This window comes from Capra hircus, chromosome 21 (genome assembly GCF_001704415.2).
Source record: "Capra hircus breed San Clemente chromosome 21, ASM170441v1, whole genome shotgun sequence".
Classification (NCBI taxonomy): Eukaryota; Metazoa; Chordata; class Mammalia; order Artiodactyla; family Bovidae; genus Capra; species Capra hircus.
Window position 1 is genome coordinate 44,736,765 of NC_030828.1, and position 20,945 is coordinate 44,757,709.

A 20,945-nucleotide genomic window follows, 5' to 3' on the forward strand; every position below is an offset into this window, starting at 1 on the left:
CTTTCCCTGAGCTTCAGACTCATAGCTGTATGTTTGCTAGACCGTGCTTTGATGTTCCTTAGACACTGACTTCAGTTTGTCCTTATCTTCCCATCTCAACCTCCCACCCCAGTGTTGCCATCTAGGAAAGTTAACATCATTTGTCTTGTTTCCAAAGTCAGAAACTTGGGTGTTGTCATCCACTCATGTCTTCCTCACTCTGCCCAGTCCTTTTCCCATTAATTATTAGTACTAGTGATTCTACCTCCTAGTTATCTCCATTCCATCCCTTACTTCCCAGCAGCTATTTAAATTAATCTCTTCTCTAGATTATTTATTCTAAGGCTTTTTACAGGTTTTGCAGTTTTTTGGATTCTTTCCCTTGGACCTGTTTTTTTATCCTGCAGCCAAAATGATCTTTCAGAAATGCAGATTTGATCCTATTTCCACTACTTTCCTTAAAATCTTTTAGTGTCTTCTCGTTGCTCTTGTAGTGTCTTTGAATGACTCCGCTATCTTATCCACATCTTCTGAGTCATGTTTTGACACCGTTGTTCTTAGCATTCCACGTGCCAGTCATGCTGAATTTCTGTCAGTTTCTCAAATGTACGCTACAGTCTTTTTTACCTTGCTGTCCCTCTGCCTGTCAGATAGTTATCTTCTCTTCTTCCTGTTTCTGTCCTCCTCTACCCCCAGCCAAACTGGCTCACTCATGCTTCCAAGTATCTACTTAAATATGCTTCAGGAACATTCTACCTTATCCCTAGACTTAGAACCCCTGCTATGTGTTTCTATTGGACTCTGAAATTATTGTATTATTCATTACAATTATTTTGATATCTGTCTTTGCTGCTTGAAGTTGAAGATTGGTTTCTAATATATTCCCAGACAGCCTACTTTCTAACGCCTGTCTCTCTTTGGGTCTGTGCCCTTGCTTCAGGGGCCGCCTCCTTATTTCCAAGTGTAGTGACCTTTTTCTTTTCTCTTGGCTCCCAAAATATAACAGTGTTATCCGCCTTTTATATTTTCAAACTCTACACTTGGGTTCCATGACAGTGGACAGTGGACTTCCTATATCATCTTAACTTCCACTGTCATTTCTGTATAATGGCCAAATACCTATTTCAGCCTTAACCTGCTCTACCGCTGTTTAATTCTATATTTCTAGCTGCCTAGAACATTTCTTTTGATGTATTTTACTGCTCCTTCAAATTCAGAATGCCTAAAACCAAGTGTGTTCTTTTTTATATCATAGCACAAAAATTGAAAATAGTCTTTCTCTAACTGAAGTTAATTTGCATAATAATGAAATGCTCAGATTCTAAGGATATCATTCCATTAATTTTGACAAATGCTCTTTGGGAAACAGAACATTTCCATTACTCCAGGAAGTTTGTTTATTCCCCTTCCCAGTAAAACTTCATATAGGAATCCTAGAGTATATATATCTGTTTTTTCCCCACCTGGTTTCCCTGACTCAGCATAATATTTTTGATATTTATCCAAGTGGTTTTACTCATCTGTACCCTGTTCTTTTATAGCTGAGTAGTATTTCATCCAGAGTCAACCTGTTCTCCAGTTTATTGACAGTTTAGCTGTTTAAGAAACTCCAAATAATCTAAAGCAGTTTTGCCATTTGTACATTCTCATCAGCAATATATGAGAGTTCTGCTTGTTCCTTATCCTCTAACTTTTGGTGTTGTCAGATTTTTTAATTTCAGTTATCCTAGTATGTATAGATTGTTTCCTTTGTTTTCACATTTCCTGTGTATGTTTACGTCCATTTTCTCTGATAAAATATGAGCTTCTATAGGATAGGATGTCTCTGTGGCATTCATCCTGTAATGTTATGTAACTTCTCAGTGAATATTTATTGATTGGCTATTTTATAAGTGTGCTTCAAGATGAGCCTATGATTAAGGAAAATATTAGTTTTATTGAATGGAAATGTTCACTCTCTAATATATTTGCATCATTTATATTGTATTTCAGGTCAGTTTACGTTGCGAGACATGTATGAGCAATTTCAAAATATCATGAAAATGGGCCCCTTCAGTCAGATCTTGGTTAGTTATCCTAAAAAGTTTTTTTCTAACCTGTATTGTCCTTGTTACAATTTCTAAGAATGGATACACTTGCTTTAATTATTTTAATATTTGGGTTAAAATAGTTACTTTAAAAATTTAATATTAAAGCCATTAGTTAAATGTGAACAATTAATCTGAAGCTATTACTGATTTTTATGTTTAAATACATGTTTTAGGGGATGATCCCTGGTTTTGGAACAGATTTCATGAGCAAAGGAAATGAACAAGAGTCTATGGCAAGGCTAAAGAAATTAATGACAATAATGGATAGTATGAATGATCAAGGTAAGATGGCAGATTTCTTGACTTGGAGGACCCTGTTCTCAATATCAGCAAGTTGAGAATTTTACTGTGTTCTTATGGACAAGATGGGAAAAAATTTAGACTGAGAGATTATTATTTGGATGATTTGTAGCTGCTTGAAAGCTCTTGCTCAAAAAGTATGATTATTGTGTTGACTTCACCTTTGAGAGAAATGTCTAGTACAGGGCTTCTCCAAATGAGTTCTGTGGTGAGAACACCAGTTCTTCAGGGTGTTGATAGAAATAACTTGAAAGGGGAGTCCTGTAGTCAGATAATCTGGGGTTTTTTAGAAAACTGGCACATTTATTTATTGCATGTCTTCTCAGAGCTTTAATATGCTCACAGGAATTGGGAATCTGTAAGAGAGGGACAGTGTAAGCAATATTTACCAACTTCCTTTGCTCTGAAACTCCAAGGTTTCAGTCTTCTTAAGTATACTGCTCTCTCTAATCCTAGATTATCCCTCCCTCCTGTACTTCTGGGTCCTCAGCCCACGAGTATTTCTAGACTCATGGCCCCTTTATCTTTCTCCCAGTTTTTAGCACCTTTTCTGATTCAACGCAGCATGCATGCCAGGTCTTCTCTATCATCTGACCTCTGTTTACAAAGAAATACATGTGCTTGGCATTGAAGTTTTTCAATCTTTGGCTAACTTACCAATGAGGTTGTGACAGCCACAAGCCATTCTTCAAACTTGGTCAAGGACTTTTCTCCATCAGTAAAATCCTCTCCTATGTCTCCAGTCTCTCCTTACCGACTTATTTTTTTCAATCCATCAGCATATAAACATTAACTTCACAATTTTACATTTTCTGGGCTGTACTTCTCACTCATACTTTTACTCTGTCTGTTTTCAGTCAAGTTTCTTTAAAAAAAAAAAGTGGTTTGTATCCTCAAACTACTGAAATCTGACTTCTGTACCCACCATTGCTCTGAAATAGATTATACAAAGATTTCCAACAACCTTCTACTGGGTCTACTCCAGTGGAGACTTTTCAATCTTTTTCTTGACTTTTACAACATTGAATGTTCATTGACGTTTCTTCTTCTTTTCTATTACTTTTTTATTTCCACTTTTACCCTTACTTTACTTGTTAACTGCAGTCTCTTTCACTGGTCTCATCCTCATTCAGCCTAAAGGAATATATGCTGCAAGGTTCTGTTCTCAGCCAGTATTTCTTATTATTGTGTTCCTTTTGTTGAATAATATCACTTCTATATATACTACCTGATTATTTTTTATAGTGTCTACCTCTTTCTTGATCTCTTGGTGTTCATAGTAACCCAGATACGGTTGTGTCTTTCTCATCTCTTTATCTTCAACACTGCAAAAATTTTTGTGTGTAGAATTAATAACTGCAGCCTTATCTAGAGTATTTACTCTGTCCTAGGCACTGTCATGAGCACTTTACATACATTAACCAACAACAACTCTTAAGGGACAATTCTGGGTCAAAATCCAATCTAGCTTTTACAGATTAGGATACAGGGAAGTTGAGTAATCTGCCAAAGTCACTAGCTAGGGGATGGAGAGGCTGAGCTTCTGGCTTGAGAGTCTGTACTCTGGATTACTTCCTGTCTAGATGCTCACTAAATGGTGGACAGGTATCTCTCTTACATGTTTGAGTTTTCTGAGGAATATAAGTTCCAAAAGGTAGTACTTCTCCTGTGGTGAGTGACACTTCCATCCATCTACTCAGTCATCCAAGCTAGAAACTAGTGTCAGCTTAGATTTACATCCTTGCTGATTTTCTGTCTAGTGTATGGATATAGAGGTGTTGAGATGCCTGACTTTTCTCCTTTCAGTTGTGTTAGTTTTGCTTCATGTATTTTGAAGTTCTTTTGTTGGGTGCATACACATTTAGGATTGTTTTGTCTTCTTAGTGAATTGACTTGACTGTTTTATGATTATGTATGTAATGCCCTCCTTTGTCCTGGTCCACTTCATCTGCTATTAATGCAACCACTCCAGCTTTCTTTAATTAGTTGTTTGCATTGTATATCTTTTTTTATGCCTTTACCTTTAACCTACCTGTTTTATGTTGGAAATGAATTTTGTATCAACAACATGGTAATTTTTTTTAACAATTCTGATAACCTCTTTTAACTGATATTATATATTAGGATTTAGTTCTGCCATTTTACCTTTGGTTCTGTTTGTTCACTCTTGTTTTTGTTCTTCTGTTTTCTCTTTTCTACTTTCCTGTGGATTGTTTGAACATTATTTGTTATTCTGTTTTATTGTCTCTGTATATTTTTTGGTATATTTTACTTTTCTTAGTGATTGGTCTAGGTATTACAGTATATATACATATTTAACTTATCCCAGTCTATTCTTACCAGTATTTTTCGCTTCAGGTAGAATATAGAAACCTTAACATCACCTTCAACTTAGTGAGTTATACTTCCTAAATATTTCTTGTATTTTCTCTCTCCTCTTTGTTCCCTGCATTAGTTCATACACTTATCATTTCTTACCTGGACTGCTACAGTAGCCTCCTGACATTTCCCTTTCTCTTTTAATCTGTCTTCTTCACTGCCATAAAAATAATCTTTCTAAATAGAACAATTCTGAGATCAAAATCTTTCAGTGACTGTTGTCTTAATGATTAATTCCCAACTCCTCAGCCTGGCATAGGGCTTCCCTGGTGTCTCAGATGGTGAAGAATCTGCCTGCAATGCAGGAGACCTGAGTTTGATCCCTAGGTCTGGAAGATTCCCCTGGAGAAGGAGATGATGACCCACTCCAATATTCTTGCCTGGAGAATTCCATGGACAGAGGAGCCTGGCGGGCTATAGTCATGGGGTCACACAGAGTCAGACACTGCTGCGTGACTTCCATAGCCTGGCACACAAGTTCTGTTATAATCTTGTCCTTATTTTTATAACCTCTTAATTTCTCAGTTCTTACCCAGGCTTGGTTCCTTCTACACAAAACTATTTTCATTTATTCTGGGAATCCTTATTCTGCTTCCTACAATGTCCCTTGCTCCTTTCCTTCTTTACTTATCTCATACTCATCCTTCAAGACTACACAGTTTAAGAGAAACCAGCAGCATGGAGCCTTTCTTGACTTCCTTTCTTCTTTGAGTTATGTCCCTTCTGCTTTTTGTTAAATTCATGATACCGCTTACCAGGATGTGCTGTTATTAGCTTGTCTCCATTCTCTCACTCCATTTGAGCTCTTAGGAGAATATGATATACATTTTCAAAATATTTTATCATAGAGATGTGGCTTAAAACTGCATTTATGGAATGGATTTAGAGGTTTTAATGGACTGTAAGTTTACTGTGAGATAATTTGATCTTTGTATTGCATTGGTAATCAGTCTTCCCCTGGATTTAAGTTCACTTCTGGACAATATGCTTACTGGACGTAGACAAATTAGAAGGTGTATTTAGGAAATCAGCATGATAGATGAGGTTTTAAACCATATTATAAGAGGAACAGTCAAAAGAGTTGGATATTTGTCACCTAGAGGAAAATTCGCAGGTGACATGATGACTCTGAAATAATTTGAAAGCCTTATTCTTTGTGCCTGGCAAGGAGACATCTGTGCATAATAGGAAGAAGTGTCAGACAAATGTATTTCATATTAATATGGGAAAATATTTTCCATAATTACAGGTATAATAGAATGACATAGATTGAATTATTTTGGATAGTGGGTCATCTCTCCTGTGGTTGTTAAGATCAAGGTTAGGTGATCATTTATTAGGAGATATTATGGAGAGAATGCAGACATAATAGAAATTTTGTACCTGAGATTTTATGTAGGCAACTAACGCCATGAGAAATGGACCTTGTATTCTAAGAGTTACCAAAACATTGGAAGTGTTTATGTTACGTTCATTCTTTATGTTACAGAAAGAATTAAAATACTAGTAGTAATTACTTGATTATATAGGAAATATAACAGTTATTCTGTTGATTGTAGATAGAACCTACCTACTTGCACTTATTTGCCTAAATTTATGATTTAAAGGATAATAGTTATTTAGAGCTAAGGTGAGCACTTTTGTTGCTTTTTTGAAATATACCTCTGGTATATATTCTGAGGAGCACTTGGACTTGAAATATGGAAAGGATGGACAAAAAGTTTTTTCAAAGAAAAGACATTTTCTGTAGGGTGAGCATGTGTGTATTTGCTTTATTGTTTTTATAGCTTATAAATATTATAAATACTCTTTTGAATATATTCCATGTTTAGTTTTTAAAAATCAGAGGCAGACACAGCAGATGATAACAGCATTTGTTAAATCTGGTTGGTGGTTTGACCCTTATATCTGTTTTTCTATGTGTGAGATGTTTAGATGTAACCACTTTGACAGTGAATGAAAGTTGTGTGTACATGAAAGTAATTGACCCTTGCCTACAGAACTTGACAGTACGGATGGTGCCAAGGTTTTCAGTAAGCAACCAGGAAGAATCCAAAGAGTAGCAAGAGGATCAGGTGTGTCAACAAGAGATGTCCAAGAACTTCTGACCCAGTATACCAAATTTGCACAGATGGTAAAAAAGATGGGAGGTATCAAAGGACTTTTCAAAGGTAAGAGGAATAACAAGCGCATCATTATTTGACACTCTGAAAGGAAAGAAAGAGGTTGAGAAACTAAAAATTAAAGTCAGGAAGAACTGCCAGTATTAGAAAATATACTGCTGAATTTCATGTTTTATGCAAGTACTTCCAGAATTTATAATGTGATCTGTGATTTATCTGTTTTCAGATTCAAGGTAATAAACACTAATAGTTTAAAAAATCACACTTAGTGACTTTGTGTGAAGTTATATATTAAGGAAAATTTAGAGACTATGAGACAACAAAAGAAAAAAGTTTAAAACACCCATTACATTCACTCCCCAGTGAATCCCATGGGTCTTACTGCAAATAACATTTGATATAACTAGGGGTTTCTTCTGATCTTCTTTTCCATATTGTCAAGTTTTCTTCAAAGTATACCTTTTAGACAGATAGCATTTTTCCAGTTACGTATCTTTGTTTAGCACAAGTGCATCTTTGTTGGATGTTTAGGCTGATTGATATATCACTGTCAGTTCTATATCAGTATCAGTTCTTGTGTCAGTTTCTGTTCAGTCTCCCATGAAGCCAGGGATTTTTTCTGTTTTGGTCAGAAACACAGGCTGGTCAGTTTTCAATGTGTTTTAGATTACTCATATTTAACATTTCTTCGTACATTTACTAGTTTAAATTTTCTTGGTGAAGCCCCTCTTATTTAGGTTTCTTGTCCCATTTGTTTTATTTTTCCCTTATTGCTTTGTAATAACTCTTTAAAATTCTTGGGTTATATCTGCAGATATTTTCCCCAGTTTTTCATTTGCCTTTCACTTTTATATTTTTAATTAAAACTGAAATTTTCACTTTTAATGCAGCCAAACCTTTTGGTATGATTTCTTTTATGCTCATAAAAGCCTTCCCCATGTTGGTACCACAGTGTGAAAGTGTTAATCACTTAGTCATGTCTGATTCTTTGCAACCCCATAAACTGTAGCCCCCAGGCTCCTCTGTCTATGGAGTTTTCCAGGCAAGAATACTAGAGTGGGTAGCCATTCCCTTCTCCAGCATCTTCCCAACCCAGGGATCAGACCCATGTCTTCTGTATTGCAGGCAGATTCTTTACTGGCAGAGCCACCATGGAAGCTCTGATACCATAGCAATCACCTATGTTTTCTTCTACATTCTGTTTTTTTTCTTTTTTTTTTTAGATTTTACTTTTTATCCCACTTAGAATGTATTTTGCTGTGTGTTATCTAAGGTAAAAAGATAAGTTTGTTTTTCCAAAGAGTTAAAGTCAACTGCCCTAGCCCTGTCTTTAAATTTTTTTCTCTATCTTAAACACTCTTAAAGTGAATTTATTATCTAAGAAATCCTGATTAGGCAAGCTCCAAAGATGAATAATATCCCTGAATAGGTTTCTAAAACAGATGAGTATTTACATATCACCTTTCATCTTTTGACAGTTTCCTTATTTTTCTTGCCTGCTATATCCTGTTTTCTTCTTTGTGACAAGGGAGGAAAGTTAGACAAACTTGTTTAAAATTGGTTATATTTCCTAACACCACATGCTATTTCAGATAGTGATTTATAAACACATTAAGTCAGTTTAACATCTTTCCCAAATGACCCTAACTGTTTATCATAGAACTAGTGCAAATCCATTGGTCAGATCTTATCTAAGCATTCATTGACCGCTCAATAAAGGCATAACCAGATGAAGTGGGCAGTGAATTTGGTGCACACCCTTGTCACACCAAAGCCTTAGTAATTTTTTGAAGTTTTAAGTCCTCAGAGACAAAAACTTACAATGACTCCCCAGTGGTCATGGAATTCACATCTTACACAGATTTATTAATTAGGAAACTTTTTAAAATTTTTATCATGTTTTATAAAAATGTATCTTCTTTCATTTGTAATTCTTAATTCATTTAATTTATTCGTATTAGCCAGCTTTGATCAGAGAATCAGGGTCAGCTTTGATTTGAATTTTCACAAATGTTTCTGAGAAGTGCTGGAGTTAATGTTTCTTTGAAATAGTTTTGCTGAAACAAGCTCTACTTATTCATTGCTGTTGCATCAATGATCTCTTTGATTTTCTGTGTCTTAGGAGCACAGCAGTTATTCTCTAAAGGATGCTTTTCTCTCTTCTGCACCAGTGTGCATCTCTTTCATTGGTTGCCTTTTTGCTGTAGAATCTCACTGAGTGTGTAGAAATTCACTGATAAATGGAGTTTCGTTATATTTTTTTCTATTCTCTGAAGCTTTTTATTTATAGTAACTTCTTAAATATGTACATCTTGAGGTTCTCTCAGACTCATTCTTTCATAACCATTTATCAGTAATCCATTCTCGTTCCCAGTTAACCCATATCTTTAAAATTTTTTGTTCAACATTATACCATATCACTACTGAACAATTGTTACAGCTTACTGTTAATAACCACTGGATATGGTTTTGCTTATAGTGGCTCATTTCACAGGTATAAGTAAAAGTGTTAAAAATTTTAGTCCTTAAAAGCCCCTTAAATGTCCCTTAATATTGAATTTCACTTTTTCTTTCTCAAAAATATATATGTAATTGGGACAAAGATTAGAAGGGGATATGTACAAACAGAAATAATTGTGTTAGAGTAAGAGTATAGGGTTTTTCTTTATATTTACTCAATTTCTATGATATCCTGATTATATTACAGTCTGTACTGATGCAAAAATTTTTTCAGGTGGTGACATGTCTAAGAATGTGAGCCAGTCACAGATGGCAAAATTGAATCAACAAATGGCCAAAATGATGGATCCAAGAGTTCTTCATCATATGGGTAATTATGAAGTTGTTGCCAGTTGCTAATACACGGTTTAGTTTATAAGGGTTGAGTTTTAATAAGCCTTCTGCTGTTAATCAAAAATCAGATCAAACAGGGTATGGTGGAAAAGGCCCATCTAATTTCTAAGTGGAATGGTGGTAATAGTGTTGTATAAGCTGAGGTTTCATTCACTCCCCTGCTGCTGTTTTTGATTTTTGAGCAAGCTACTTAATCATCTTTTGTTAAAATATATATATTTGGCTATACACAGTGTCTTAGTTGTGGCATGTGGGATCTAGTTCCCTGACCAGTGATCAAACCCATGCCCCCTGCATTGGAAGGATGGAGTCTTAGCCACTGGACTACCAAGGAAGTCCCAAAATTGTATTTTTAATTCTTTTCATTATGGCCATGTGGACCACCTGGGACCACCAGGGAAGTCCCTAATCATCTTTTGTTAATGCTTCTTCTGGTGACTTTTTGCCTTAGTTTAGAAACCGAATAGTTTTAGTGATGAGACTTTGGAATTATATAACAATTTTGAAAACCAAGTTCCACTTTTACCATGTAACCTATGAAAAGTTCCTTAAACTTTCTGAACCTCCCTTTCTCCTGTAAAATCACCGGTCATATCTTGTCAGGAAATTAGTATAGTTCTGGGCATATAGTAGATATTCAGTAATCATGAATTGTTTTCCTACTTGAAGTCCTGTGCATTAACTACCGCTCCAATTTATTACTATTTATAAGACTCAGACTTCCCAGAGGAAAATATTTTTTGTTTCAATTTACTTACTCCCTACTGTGTGATAGGTACTGTTTGTTCTAAGATCTTTTCGTGTAGATGGTATTCCTCATAACGAGATGAAGTAAGTTATTTATTCTCTTTTATAGATGAGGATACTGGTGATAATACAAATTTTTGTGTACTTCGCGGCTGGTGACCAGTTTGCAGTCAGAACGCAGTATATTTTTTAGAAGTTTAAGTACTTATTAGGCAAAAGTAGCAGATGTTTCAAGTTCTGTATAATAATTACCTGATTTTATTCCACTCTCACTCTAGGCGGTATGGCAGGACTTCAGTCAATGATGAGGCAATTTCAACAGGGTGCTGCTGGCAATATGAAAGGCATGATGGGGTTCAATAACATGTAAAGAAGATGCCTTAATATAAACTGATTCTGTTGATTACATTATTTGCTGAGACCTCAGAATTTCCCCTCCTTTTTGCAAATGGGAAAAAAAAAAAGTATTTTTCTTGCCTGTCTTGCCCCCTTTCTTTCTGTTCTTATCTTTTCCCCCTTCCTTTTCTTTTTCTTTCCTTCCTTTTTCCCTTCCTCCCTTTCATATGGGAGGAATATGTGGTTGTTGTGGAAATCATTATATTTTTGCTTTAGATTTTCTTTTCTGTTAGTTTCAACCATCCTAACACTTCTGAAGTTAAATCATGATGTAAAATTTTAGTACTTAAAAGTTTTTAATTGTCTCAAAGGCCAACCATTACCTTTGTAAACAGTTGGGGTCAGTAGTTACATGACGTCTCAATAAAAGTGCTAAACAATAAACTTCAAAGTCATTATAAGTTAAGGGGTTGTTAACTTTCTTTATGGTTTAAAATGATCAGTGTATCATGTTAAAAGGCAGACAAAAAGATAATATTTAAGACTGTTTCCAGAAGTATACCTTTACTGGGACACATGGTAGAGTAACTTAACCATTAGTATTAGGAATTTTTGTTTAACTTGGAATAATTAAGATAATTTTGCCATAGAAAATCTTAACTCTGACATTTAAATTGAAATTGTGAATTTGGTTATAGTTCACAATTTAATGTTTTGTATATAACTTTCATTTTTTTTTACCTCATATTTTTGAAGCCTTAGTGGCAATATTTGATTTTCTTGCAAAGCCAATTTTGTTATGTTTCTTACATACCAAAAATCTGCTTGAAGAAATTGATATACTTTGATGACAATAGCTGATGTATAGATTTCCTAGTGGGAATATAATTGCAGATATTAGAATGTCATTATTATATATTAAAAATAATGAGACCATAACAAGATTGACTTGGTTGTTGGTTACTTTGGATTGCTGTACAGTTCATTTAGAACAATGGCTTTTAAGTAAGTTATGTAATTAATTTAAAACACTAGCATAATTCTTATACCTATTCATTATTCACATTGTGAAGATAATAGATACACTGTTATAACAATATATTTTGAACTAGGATGAACTGATCTTCTGGAGAAGGAAATGGCAACCCACTCCAGTACTCTTGCCTGGAAAATCCCATGGATGGAGGAGCCTGGTAGGTTACAGTCCATGGGGTCGCAAAGAGTTGGACACCACTGAACGACTTCACTTCACTTCCTTCACTCACTTTATACTTTATCGCTGCAGAAGGAAATGGCAACCCACTCTAGTGTTCTTGCCTGGAGAATCCCATGGACAGAGGAGCCTGGTAGGCCATGGTCCATGGGGTCACAGAGAGTCGGACACGACTGAAGTGACTGAGCACACACACATGAACTGATCTTCAGCGAAGAACTGATTTATAGCAGTAGAAGAGAGTGAAATAGCTAGTTTTTGGAGTATTAATTTTTTTATGTCTCCAGTGTTTTAAAAAGATCTTAAAAGCCAAAGTGTCTTCAGAAAATACTTAAATAGAGAATGCAACTGATTTTCTTATTTACTTGGGTAAAGATTTTATATCCCACTAAATCATTTTCACCAGATAAAAACTTTAATTCCCTATGGAATATTTGTAGACCCTGTAAAAATTATGTATGTTTTCTTCTGCGGAAATGTCATCACAAGGTCCAGCTACAGAAATTTGACAATATAGAAAATACTGTTCTCCAAATTAGTCTTATTAAACTCATGCATGCCACCTTTTCTGGGCATGCAGTATTGTGATTTCTATCTATCCTCCGGGACCACTTTTCCATTTTGACCAAAAAAAAGAAATGAGATTCTTGGCCAAGCTTTATGGATTGGGGCATTGTTTTTATCATTTTTTGTGTCTGATGTAAATTATCTTTTTCAGAAGCAAAAATAACAGTGGCAAAGGCCAGTAAAAGTCCAGAATGTGTCATTCAGCTTCTGTTTCTCTTTCCTCATTTATAGAACAAGGAAATTGGAGATACTCTGACTCCATTAATGCCTCAGCCTGGCATCGTTTTTATTACAAAAGCTATCCTCAGTTCTCAGTTTTTATCAAAGTACTGATTTTTTTAAAGCATAAGTATACTGAAATCCTTTAATAATATGAACAAATTTCCTTTTATTTTTCACTATTGTTAAAATTAGTTCCTTAGCTTTTTGATATATTTTCTATTACCAACTTAGAGCACTAGCTAGATCTAATATCATAAAACATTGGATTCTTCCTGGATTTGATTATAATGTTATGTAAATATGTACAAATATAAAATTAGATATAATTTATTTTACTTACAGTGCATATGTAATTTTAAAACAAAAACAATGTAATTATCAAAAAAATTATAATACCAAGAAAAGGCAAATCAATAATTTAATGGATGTCAGTGTTCTGAAAGTATCATATTTGTTGGCATGTAGGATATAAGGTATATATACACGATGCATTGAAACTTTATTGAGGCATTTTTGTGGGAAAAAATTACTTTTCATCATATAGTAAAAGTGATTTTTTAAAGTACGTCACATAAACCATTATATTGTTGAAATAAATACAGTATATCAAAATGTGAGAAGTCCTAAGTTCTGATATGCAATAATATTAACCTTGAATAGAAGTATAGTGCACATGTCTAAAAAGAAATGTATTATTATCAGAAATACTGATACAGACAAGGCAACAAAGCCAGGAAATTTACTAGAACTAAAGTCTCATATTAATACTGGTAAAATTATTATATTAATACCTATTATCAGTGAATGTAGAGGTTAAGTAGCTCTAGTACATATGAACAAATATTTTGAGTAAAAAGTGGAATACAGTGTTTAAATGTGAAGAAATTTCAGCTTACTGATTGTATGCAGTAAAAGCAAGTGTTTTATTATAGTAAAATAACCACAAAATTTGAATGAGCTCTAATAAAAACTGTGTCAGTGAGAACCATGGCTAAATAACAACAACGAAATGTAAGTAAGTTTTGGTCTTCTTAAAACCTGGCAATAATTATTAATAAAGCCAAGTAAGTTATCATGTTCAAAACTAGAAAACCATCACCACAGCTCTTATCTGTTCTGTTCATTCCTGGCATTCACTGGATTGGAAGTGGAGTCATCTTCAAAATTCTGCTCTAAACTCCAGCTACTGTATTCTGAACATTAAGCTATTGCATTACGGTTGAACCTAAAACCTTCTTTGCTTCTGAGCCACAAGTTATAAAAATGATGAATCTGTATCTCAAATTTCGGGGTATTAATTTAAATTTTACTTCTAGATCACCTGTATAGTCTGTGTCTTTTTATTGATGTGATATGAAATTTTGCTATGACTTTTTTCCCCACACTTTGTCAATAGGGGCAGATAACAGTTTATTTGTGCTCATTGTTGAGTAATTGCTAACTCAAGACTCTAGTCCCTTCTCTACTGACCTCTTGTCTGTAATATGGGCATACTGCATACAAGGTAATTTTTGGATACTTTTAAAATGAAAATACAGATTGTAAGCTAGTGGTACATTTCCTTTGGTAATATTAATTGGAAGCTAATGGAACGTTTCCTTCAGTAATATTAATGTGGTACACACAAGCTCTTGAATTTGGCAGGCCTGTCCTCCTGCTTGCAACTCTCGTTACTTTTCTCTTCATTCAGAATCATTATTTGAAGTGCATTTATATCTTTTAGCTTCATTTGGCCTAAAGCATTCTCTCATTAGCCTTAAAACAATGCATTTTTTGGTACCAGTTGGATCATAAATGGAAAAACGATCAAATTGCACATCAGCACCTGTTTGTAGGAGGGATAATGTAGATGAGTCTGACACTAAGAAAACCCATATGTGAGGCCTGAGCATCCTCTGACATAAAGACTTCTCATTGGAAGCAGAAGTGAGTAATACCGGTGATTGTGATTTATTTTTCTTAAGAAACACATGAAAAAGTTTTGTGACCTTCTAGGGAAAAGTCCCATATCTACGTCATGAGGAGATGCAATACCTGCATAGCTGCATAATTTAGGAATCATGCTTTTTTGCTTTTTATGATTTTAAAATAGAATGTAAGAAAATAAAGAGGTAGTAACCCAAAATAGGCTAAGAGTTAGGTGTATTCATGGACCCATAATTTCTGACTTTGGGAATCAGTTAAGGGGTTCAGCATTTTATTTCTGGCAGAAGTGTAAGAAATACCCACCTGTTTCTTGACATTCCATTTGACAGGAAATACAGGGAGTATGAAGCCCATAAGTTGATGTGTCTTTTTCTTTTTTAGTTTCTTTCTTGTTGTTTCCCAAGAATTTGGATTGGAGGGTAAATTTTTATTTTATATACAATTGGATTATCAAGTTCATCTCATCTGTTACTAGGAAAAGGTATGGTTTTCTTAGTCTAGAAAAAGTACTGTTCTCAGGATTTTTTCCTTTTGACACTGAGCTAACATCAACAAATTTATATATAGAATTCAGCAAAGTTCAGCATGGGCAGCAAACCTGGATGTCCTCAGTATCAGTCATTTATGCTGTTGTACCTTTTATGTATCCCCCTTTTGCCTATGATTCTTCCTGGAGAAAACATCACGGGAGCAACATCTAGTCCCACAAAACTGGAATGGCTTGGTTGCCTGTTTTGGATTTATCATATCCCTCAAAGCAGGGGTTGGGTGTAAGAGTCAATAAATGGGTCAGGAATATCATTGGCAGCATTGTGATACTGTGCTGCCTCAAATACAGTGATCTGTGAAAACCTTAACCAAGCAGAATGGTTAGGTATAGATGTAAACAATTTAAGCAAGTGCTTTACCAATATACAGAAGCTAAGTTGCTAAGAGCAATATCCCAGTTTCCAGAACAGTTCTGAACCAAGTCCAATGTTTAAGGGTGATCAGCTGAACAGATCAAACGTTGGAATGTTAAGGGAATCAGAATGAAGCCAAGTGAATTTCTTTTGTAGGACTTCAATTTGAGTTTCTAGTTGGAGATGACGGAGCGACTGAACTGAACTGATACCAAAAATACTTATCCAAGTATAGCAGGTGGTGTTTAAGATAGCATGGATATTTCTGTGTTCTGCCAGAAGGCAGTCCCAAGGCAAATCAGTTATCTAATATAACATGAGTGTGAGTGAGTTTAGAAAAATTTTTTGGTTACTAATGCTATTAACTATGGCATTAGCTATGTCTGCTGCTTTGGCAGAGAAATTTCAAACCATATTGTCAAGGGTTCCAATTCTCCACTTGGGGAATAAAATTCCTAGATAGTTCTGAAATCCCTTAAAAGAGATATCTCAGCAGAGGTGGGAAGTAGAACATGGGTGCTATCTGATAATTTCTGGAGAACTGAACACAAAGGGGCCAGTAAAAGCCATAGGGCACATTGAGAACCTGGGGTTGGGCGGTGTTGAGGCAGGACATCTTCCAACCACAAATAGAGACACAGCCACATGGGGCACAGAGAAAGGAGTCAAAGATTAAATCATAGGTCAGTTCTATTTGAGCAGCCTTTTAGAAGCCTTCCTTGTAGGAACATGTGGGGATCATCATGAGGATATATTCTGTGGCATAGCAAGGTAAAGATGAGAGCCAGTGTTTCCCAGTCTTACTGGAACAAATGTTCTAAGAACTATTGGGGTTTTTGTCTGATTCTGTTGACCAAACAGGAAAAAGGAGCTGTGAATTCAAGTAGTCAAACATGGTATGCTGGGAAAATAGTTAATTCTATACAGGATATGATGGAGAGATATTAATAAGATTGGAAATAGCTAAGACAAGGGAATCCCATTGTTTGATGAATGAGTCTGGGGTTCCAACAGCATAGTCAACAATCTGTTGGATTTCCTTCAGGGGCTAGACTTCGGGAAATGCAGACTAGGGCATTATTCTTCCAGTCATAAAGGTTTTGGATGGGTTTTAAGAAAGAATAATAAGTGAAAAAACTATCCAAATAAAATCAGTCATTTTAATATAAAGAGAAGAAATGGTGGCTCATGGCCTTGGTTAAAGAAAGAATACTAAGCTGAATAGATTAGTTGAATGGCCAAAAATTGGAGCTAGAGGCTTCTTTCCAGGAGAGTTCTGACAAGATATATGGTTTTCATAGAATTACTACCAATGGACGATGCCCATGTATGTAGTAAGGTAAAGAGTATTAATAAACCTGAAGCTACAAGGAGGAGTCCCAAAAGTTCAATTCTCCAGTCCTTCATAGTCAAATTTAAGGGACCAAAGGACCTGGGTCACTTCCTTTAAACTTTCATTCCAAGCATGGACCCATGCATGAAGATTTTCACTCCCAGATAATGTGTCTATAAGGAGAAGAGCAGCAAGTTGCTGTTATCAGTTATTACATACTGAAGGAGATAAAGCAACTTTGTGATAGCAATTAGAACAAAGAAAAACAAAGACTTCATCAATAGTGATTGTGGAATATACTGGCCTAACCTGAATCTTGGGAGAGTTGTCTATGTCAGGTGTCATTTGCTTCACTCGGTCAGTTTCAGCTTTAAGTCTCCAACTATTTCAAAAGCCCATTCAGGTAGAGAAGCCTTTTTCAAATGAGAAACATGAGTCTAAGAATCAGTGCCTTTAGGTTTACCGGCACAAAGCACTTCTGTGCCGGTAAAGAGTACCTGATCGAGTCTCTTCCACCTGGGCTTCAAAGAGTCTTTTAAAAGTTTTCTTTTCCAGTAAATGTAGTCCCCTGGTTGTAAATTGTGGTATGTGAGTTCTTCATCTCCCAGGAGTGCTTTACTATGTAAAGGTTTCTCAACCAGGTGCTCATTTTTCTTTAGAGCCTTAATGAGATTTTGGCAATAATGTAAAAGATATCCCTTGACTAGAAGAGGCTTGTATAACTCTGAGTCAAGAATTGTGAGTCATCAAGTAATTATGTCAAATGGTGACAATTTGTGTCTTCCAAAGGGTGTGGATCTTAAGTTTAGTAAAACCATGAGTAGTAATTTAGGCCAAGGAGACTGAAAGACACTGAGAGTTTTGCCAATTGTGTTTTTTTATATTTTTAATTGGATAATTGCTTTACAATATTGTGTTAGTTTCTGCCATATATCAACATGAATCAGTCAAAGGTATACATATGTCCCCACCCTCTTGAACCTGCCTCCCACCTCCCGCCCCACCCTTCTAGATTGTCACAGAACACTGGGTTTGAGCTCCCTGTGTCATATAGCAAATTTCCATTGGTTATCCATTTTACATATGGTAATGTATATGTTCCAATGTTACTATTTCAGTTTATCCCTCCCTCTCCTTCCCTAACTGTGTCCATAAGTGTTTTCTCTATGGCTGCATCTCCATTGCTGCCCCGCACATGGTTCATCAGAACCATCTTTCTAGATTCCAAATATATGCTTTAATATGTGGTATTTGTTTTTCCCTTTCTGACTTACTTTACTCCGTATAATAGGCTCTATGTTTATCCACCTCATTAGAACTGACTTAAATGTGTTCCTTTTTATGGCTGAGTAATAGTCCATGTTTTTATTATGCTATTCTTTTGGCTTCCTGGTGGCACAGTGCTAAAGACTCCACCTGCCTATGCAAAAGACACAAGAGATGTGAGTTTGATCCCTGGGTCAGGAAGATGCCCTGGGGGAGGAAATGGCAACCCGCTCCAGTATTCTTGCCTGGAAAATTCCATGGACAGAGGGGCCTGGCAGGTTGGACATGACAGAGCAACCAAGCACACACGCACACACATTAGTTCTTTCCTTTTGACCAGAGGATTGAGGCTGATGGGCGCAGCAGAAATGTTGTAGGCTAGACTTCACAAGCAACATTTGAAAGTTGTCTAGTGCAATGGTACTTTCATCATGTAATTCCAAGAGAAGTCCCCACGTGAGAATAATCCCTTCCAGTAATGTTTTGGCCACTGTAAGGCTGGCTGCTCATCTGCAAGGAAAGGCTTCCATTCAATGACAATACATACAAACCATCACAAGAACATATTTGGGTCCTTGAGAGGGAGGCAGCTGGCTAACATTGCTGGATAGTAGAGGAACCAGCAGGTAAAGGAAAGTGGCCTTGAGAATATGAATAGGTTTTGGTGGGTTATACCTCAGACAGATCTGATACCGTTGACATATTTGAGCTGCTACTATGGGAGGTCTCTAAAAGTATTGTTTCCCTCAGGCTATCATTTTATCAATTCTTTAACAAGTTTTGCCTGTTTTAACTTTAAGATGGTTGCTTGAGCGACTGCAGAAAAAGCAGGATGGTTGTCTAGCCCATACCAAAGCCAAGGATGTTGGTCAAATGTGCATCCTTCAGAAGCCCATCACTTTTCTTTCCCAACTGTAGCATGCACTTTCCCATTTCTGATAATATCCTTTAAATCTTGGGTGTCCTTCCAAGTAGTACACAGTTAACTTGGTGTGAACAGTGACCAACAGAGGTTTCTTTATGAAGCCTGAGTCTTGTAATGCTGCAGCCTTAGCAACTCTGTCAGCCAGTCAGTTTCTCTTTCCTTCAGTGCTGTCTTTGGAAGGCCTGGCAACTTACCATTGCCAACCGTCATGCAACAAGATTGCATCCAGCAAAGCCTTAACAAAGGGGCCATTTTCAATTTAATTCCCCCCCGAGCTCAAGAAACCTCTCAGTTTCCAAAGCATTTCAAAGTCGAGATCCTCCCCAAACATAACTGCTATCAGTGTAAATGTTAGCACATTTGCCAGAGGCTAAAGTGTGCAGGTGCAAGTTAGTGTGTATGGTTCAACTTGTTGGGCTGAAGAACTAGGGGCAGGGCATTGGATTCTATTATAGTGAAGGGAGTAGTGACAGCATATCCAGATTTCAGTTGTCCAGCACTATTTCATAGATGGAGAAGGCAGTGGCACCCCACTCCAGTACTCTTGCCTGGAAAATCCCATGGACGGGAGAGCCTGGTGGGCTGCCGTCTATGGGGTCGCACAGAGTCGGACACGACTGAGCGCCTTCACTTTCACTTTTCACTTTCCTGCATTGCAGAAGGAAATGGAAACCCACTCCAGTGTTCTTGCCTGGAGAATCCCAGGGACAGGGGAGCCTGGTAGGCTGCCGTCTATGGGGTCGCATAGGGTCAGACACGACTAAAGCGACTTAGCATTTCATAGATACAGCAAAAGAATATCAAGCTTGTCTAAAGGTGTTTCTTGTAATCTGGATGCAGACTAGTCAAAATATCAACTGTGGCTATGCAATCATGTGAGGTCTTATCTGTTGCTTATGTTAAGAGGGTAGCAGGATTTAGGGCATTACCATAACACAAAAAGACACTTGGAGAGAAAAGCAAGATTTCATAGGATGTCAGTCAGTGAGCAGATAAGAGTGTGTGGAGTGCCTCAACCAGTTAAGGGACAAAAATCCATAAGGGAGACCCCAAAACTGTCCATTCTATAACCTGCAGAATGGCAGTGGTGGCTGCTACTGCTTGGAGGCCAGGTGAAAGATCTTGACCTACAGCCTTCAACTGTTGGCCCTAAAAGCCAATAGATCTCTGTTTTCCCCCATGGGACTGAATGAGCTCTCCAAGGGTGTTTCCTGTTATTAATAACTTCATGAACAAATAGCAGAAAGGGAAGAAAGTAGTTAGGGTCCCCTACAGCAGGGGCTGTGGCCAACTGAACATTTTAAGTTTGAAAAGCTGATTCAGCCTTGTTATTCCAAACAAGAGGATTGAGCCTCTGCCTTTTAGCAAGGAAAAAGGTTTTGTGCATACAAGAAGAAATTAGGAACCCAACTCTGCAATAGACTGTTAGTCCAAAAAAGCAACTCAAATGGCACTTGGTGGGAAGAAGTGGGAAACAGATGTGCCCTTGATGCGTGACTCAAGTATCTTACCTGGGTTTGAACAAACTGGAACTTTCTCCTTGAGACTTCTGCCTTTGTGTGCTAGCTAAGTTAGAAGGAATAGGCTGTCCTTGAGCTGTGCTTCCTTAGAAGGAGAGCATAACAAAGTCATCAACATATCGAAGAAAAGTAGAGCTGTGGGCAAAATTCACACTGGCTAAGTCTCCTCTCACTGTCTGTGAAAAGTAAGTAGGGTTTTCTGTGTAGCTCTCAGGCATAATGATCCAAGTATATTGATGTCCTTCCCAAGTAAAGACAAGTACT

General features: G+C 36.5%; 1 protein-coding gene across 2 annotated transcripts in view; it reads left to right on the forward strand.

Moving 5' to 3' along the window:
• SRP54 (signal recognition particle 54) overlaps positions 1-11,273 on the forward strand; it is a 36,452-nt gene extending 25,179 nt beyond the window's left edge. The window contains exons 12-16 of one of the 2 annotated variants that reach the window (XM_005695231.3): positions 1,972-2,045; positions 2,243-2,351; positions 6,749-6,919; positions 9,606-9,701; positions 10,750-11,273. In XM_005695231.3, the coding sequence (XP_005695288.1) occupies positions 1,972-2,045; positions 2,243-2,351; positions 6,749-6,919; positions 9,606-9,701; positions 10,750-10,841 (542 nt within the window). In that variant the 3' untranslated portion in view covers positions 10,842-11,273. The remainder of the gene's footprint in view (positions 1-1,971; positions 2,046-2,242; positions 2,352-6,748; positions 6,920-9,605; positions 9,702-10,749) is intronic. The other variant, XM_013973098.2, reaches the window with a different exon arrangement.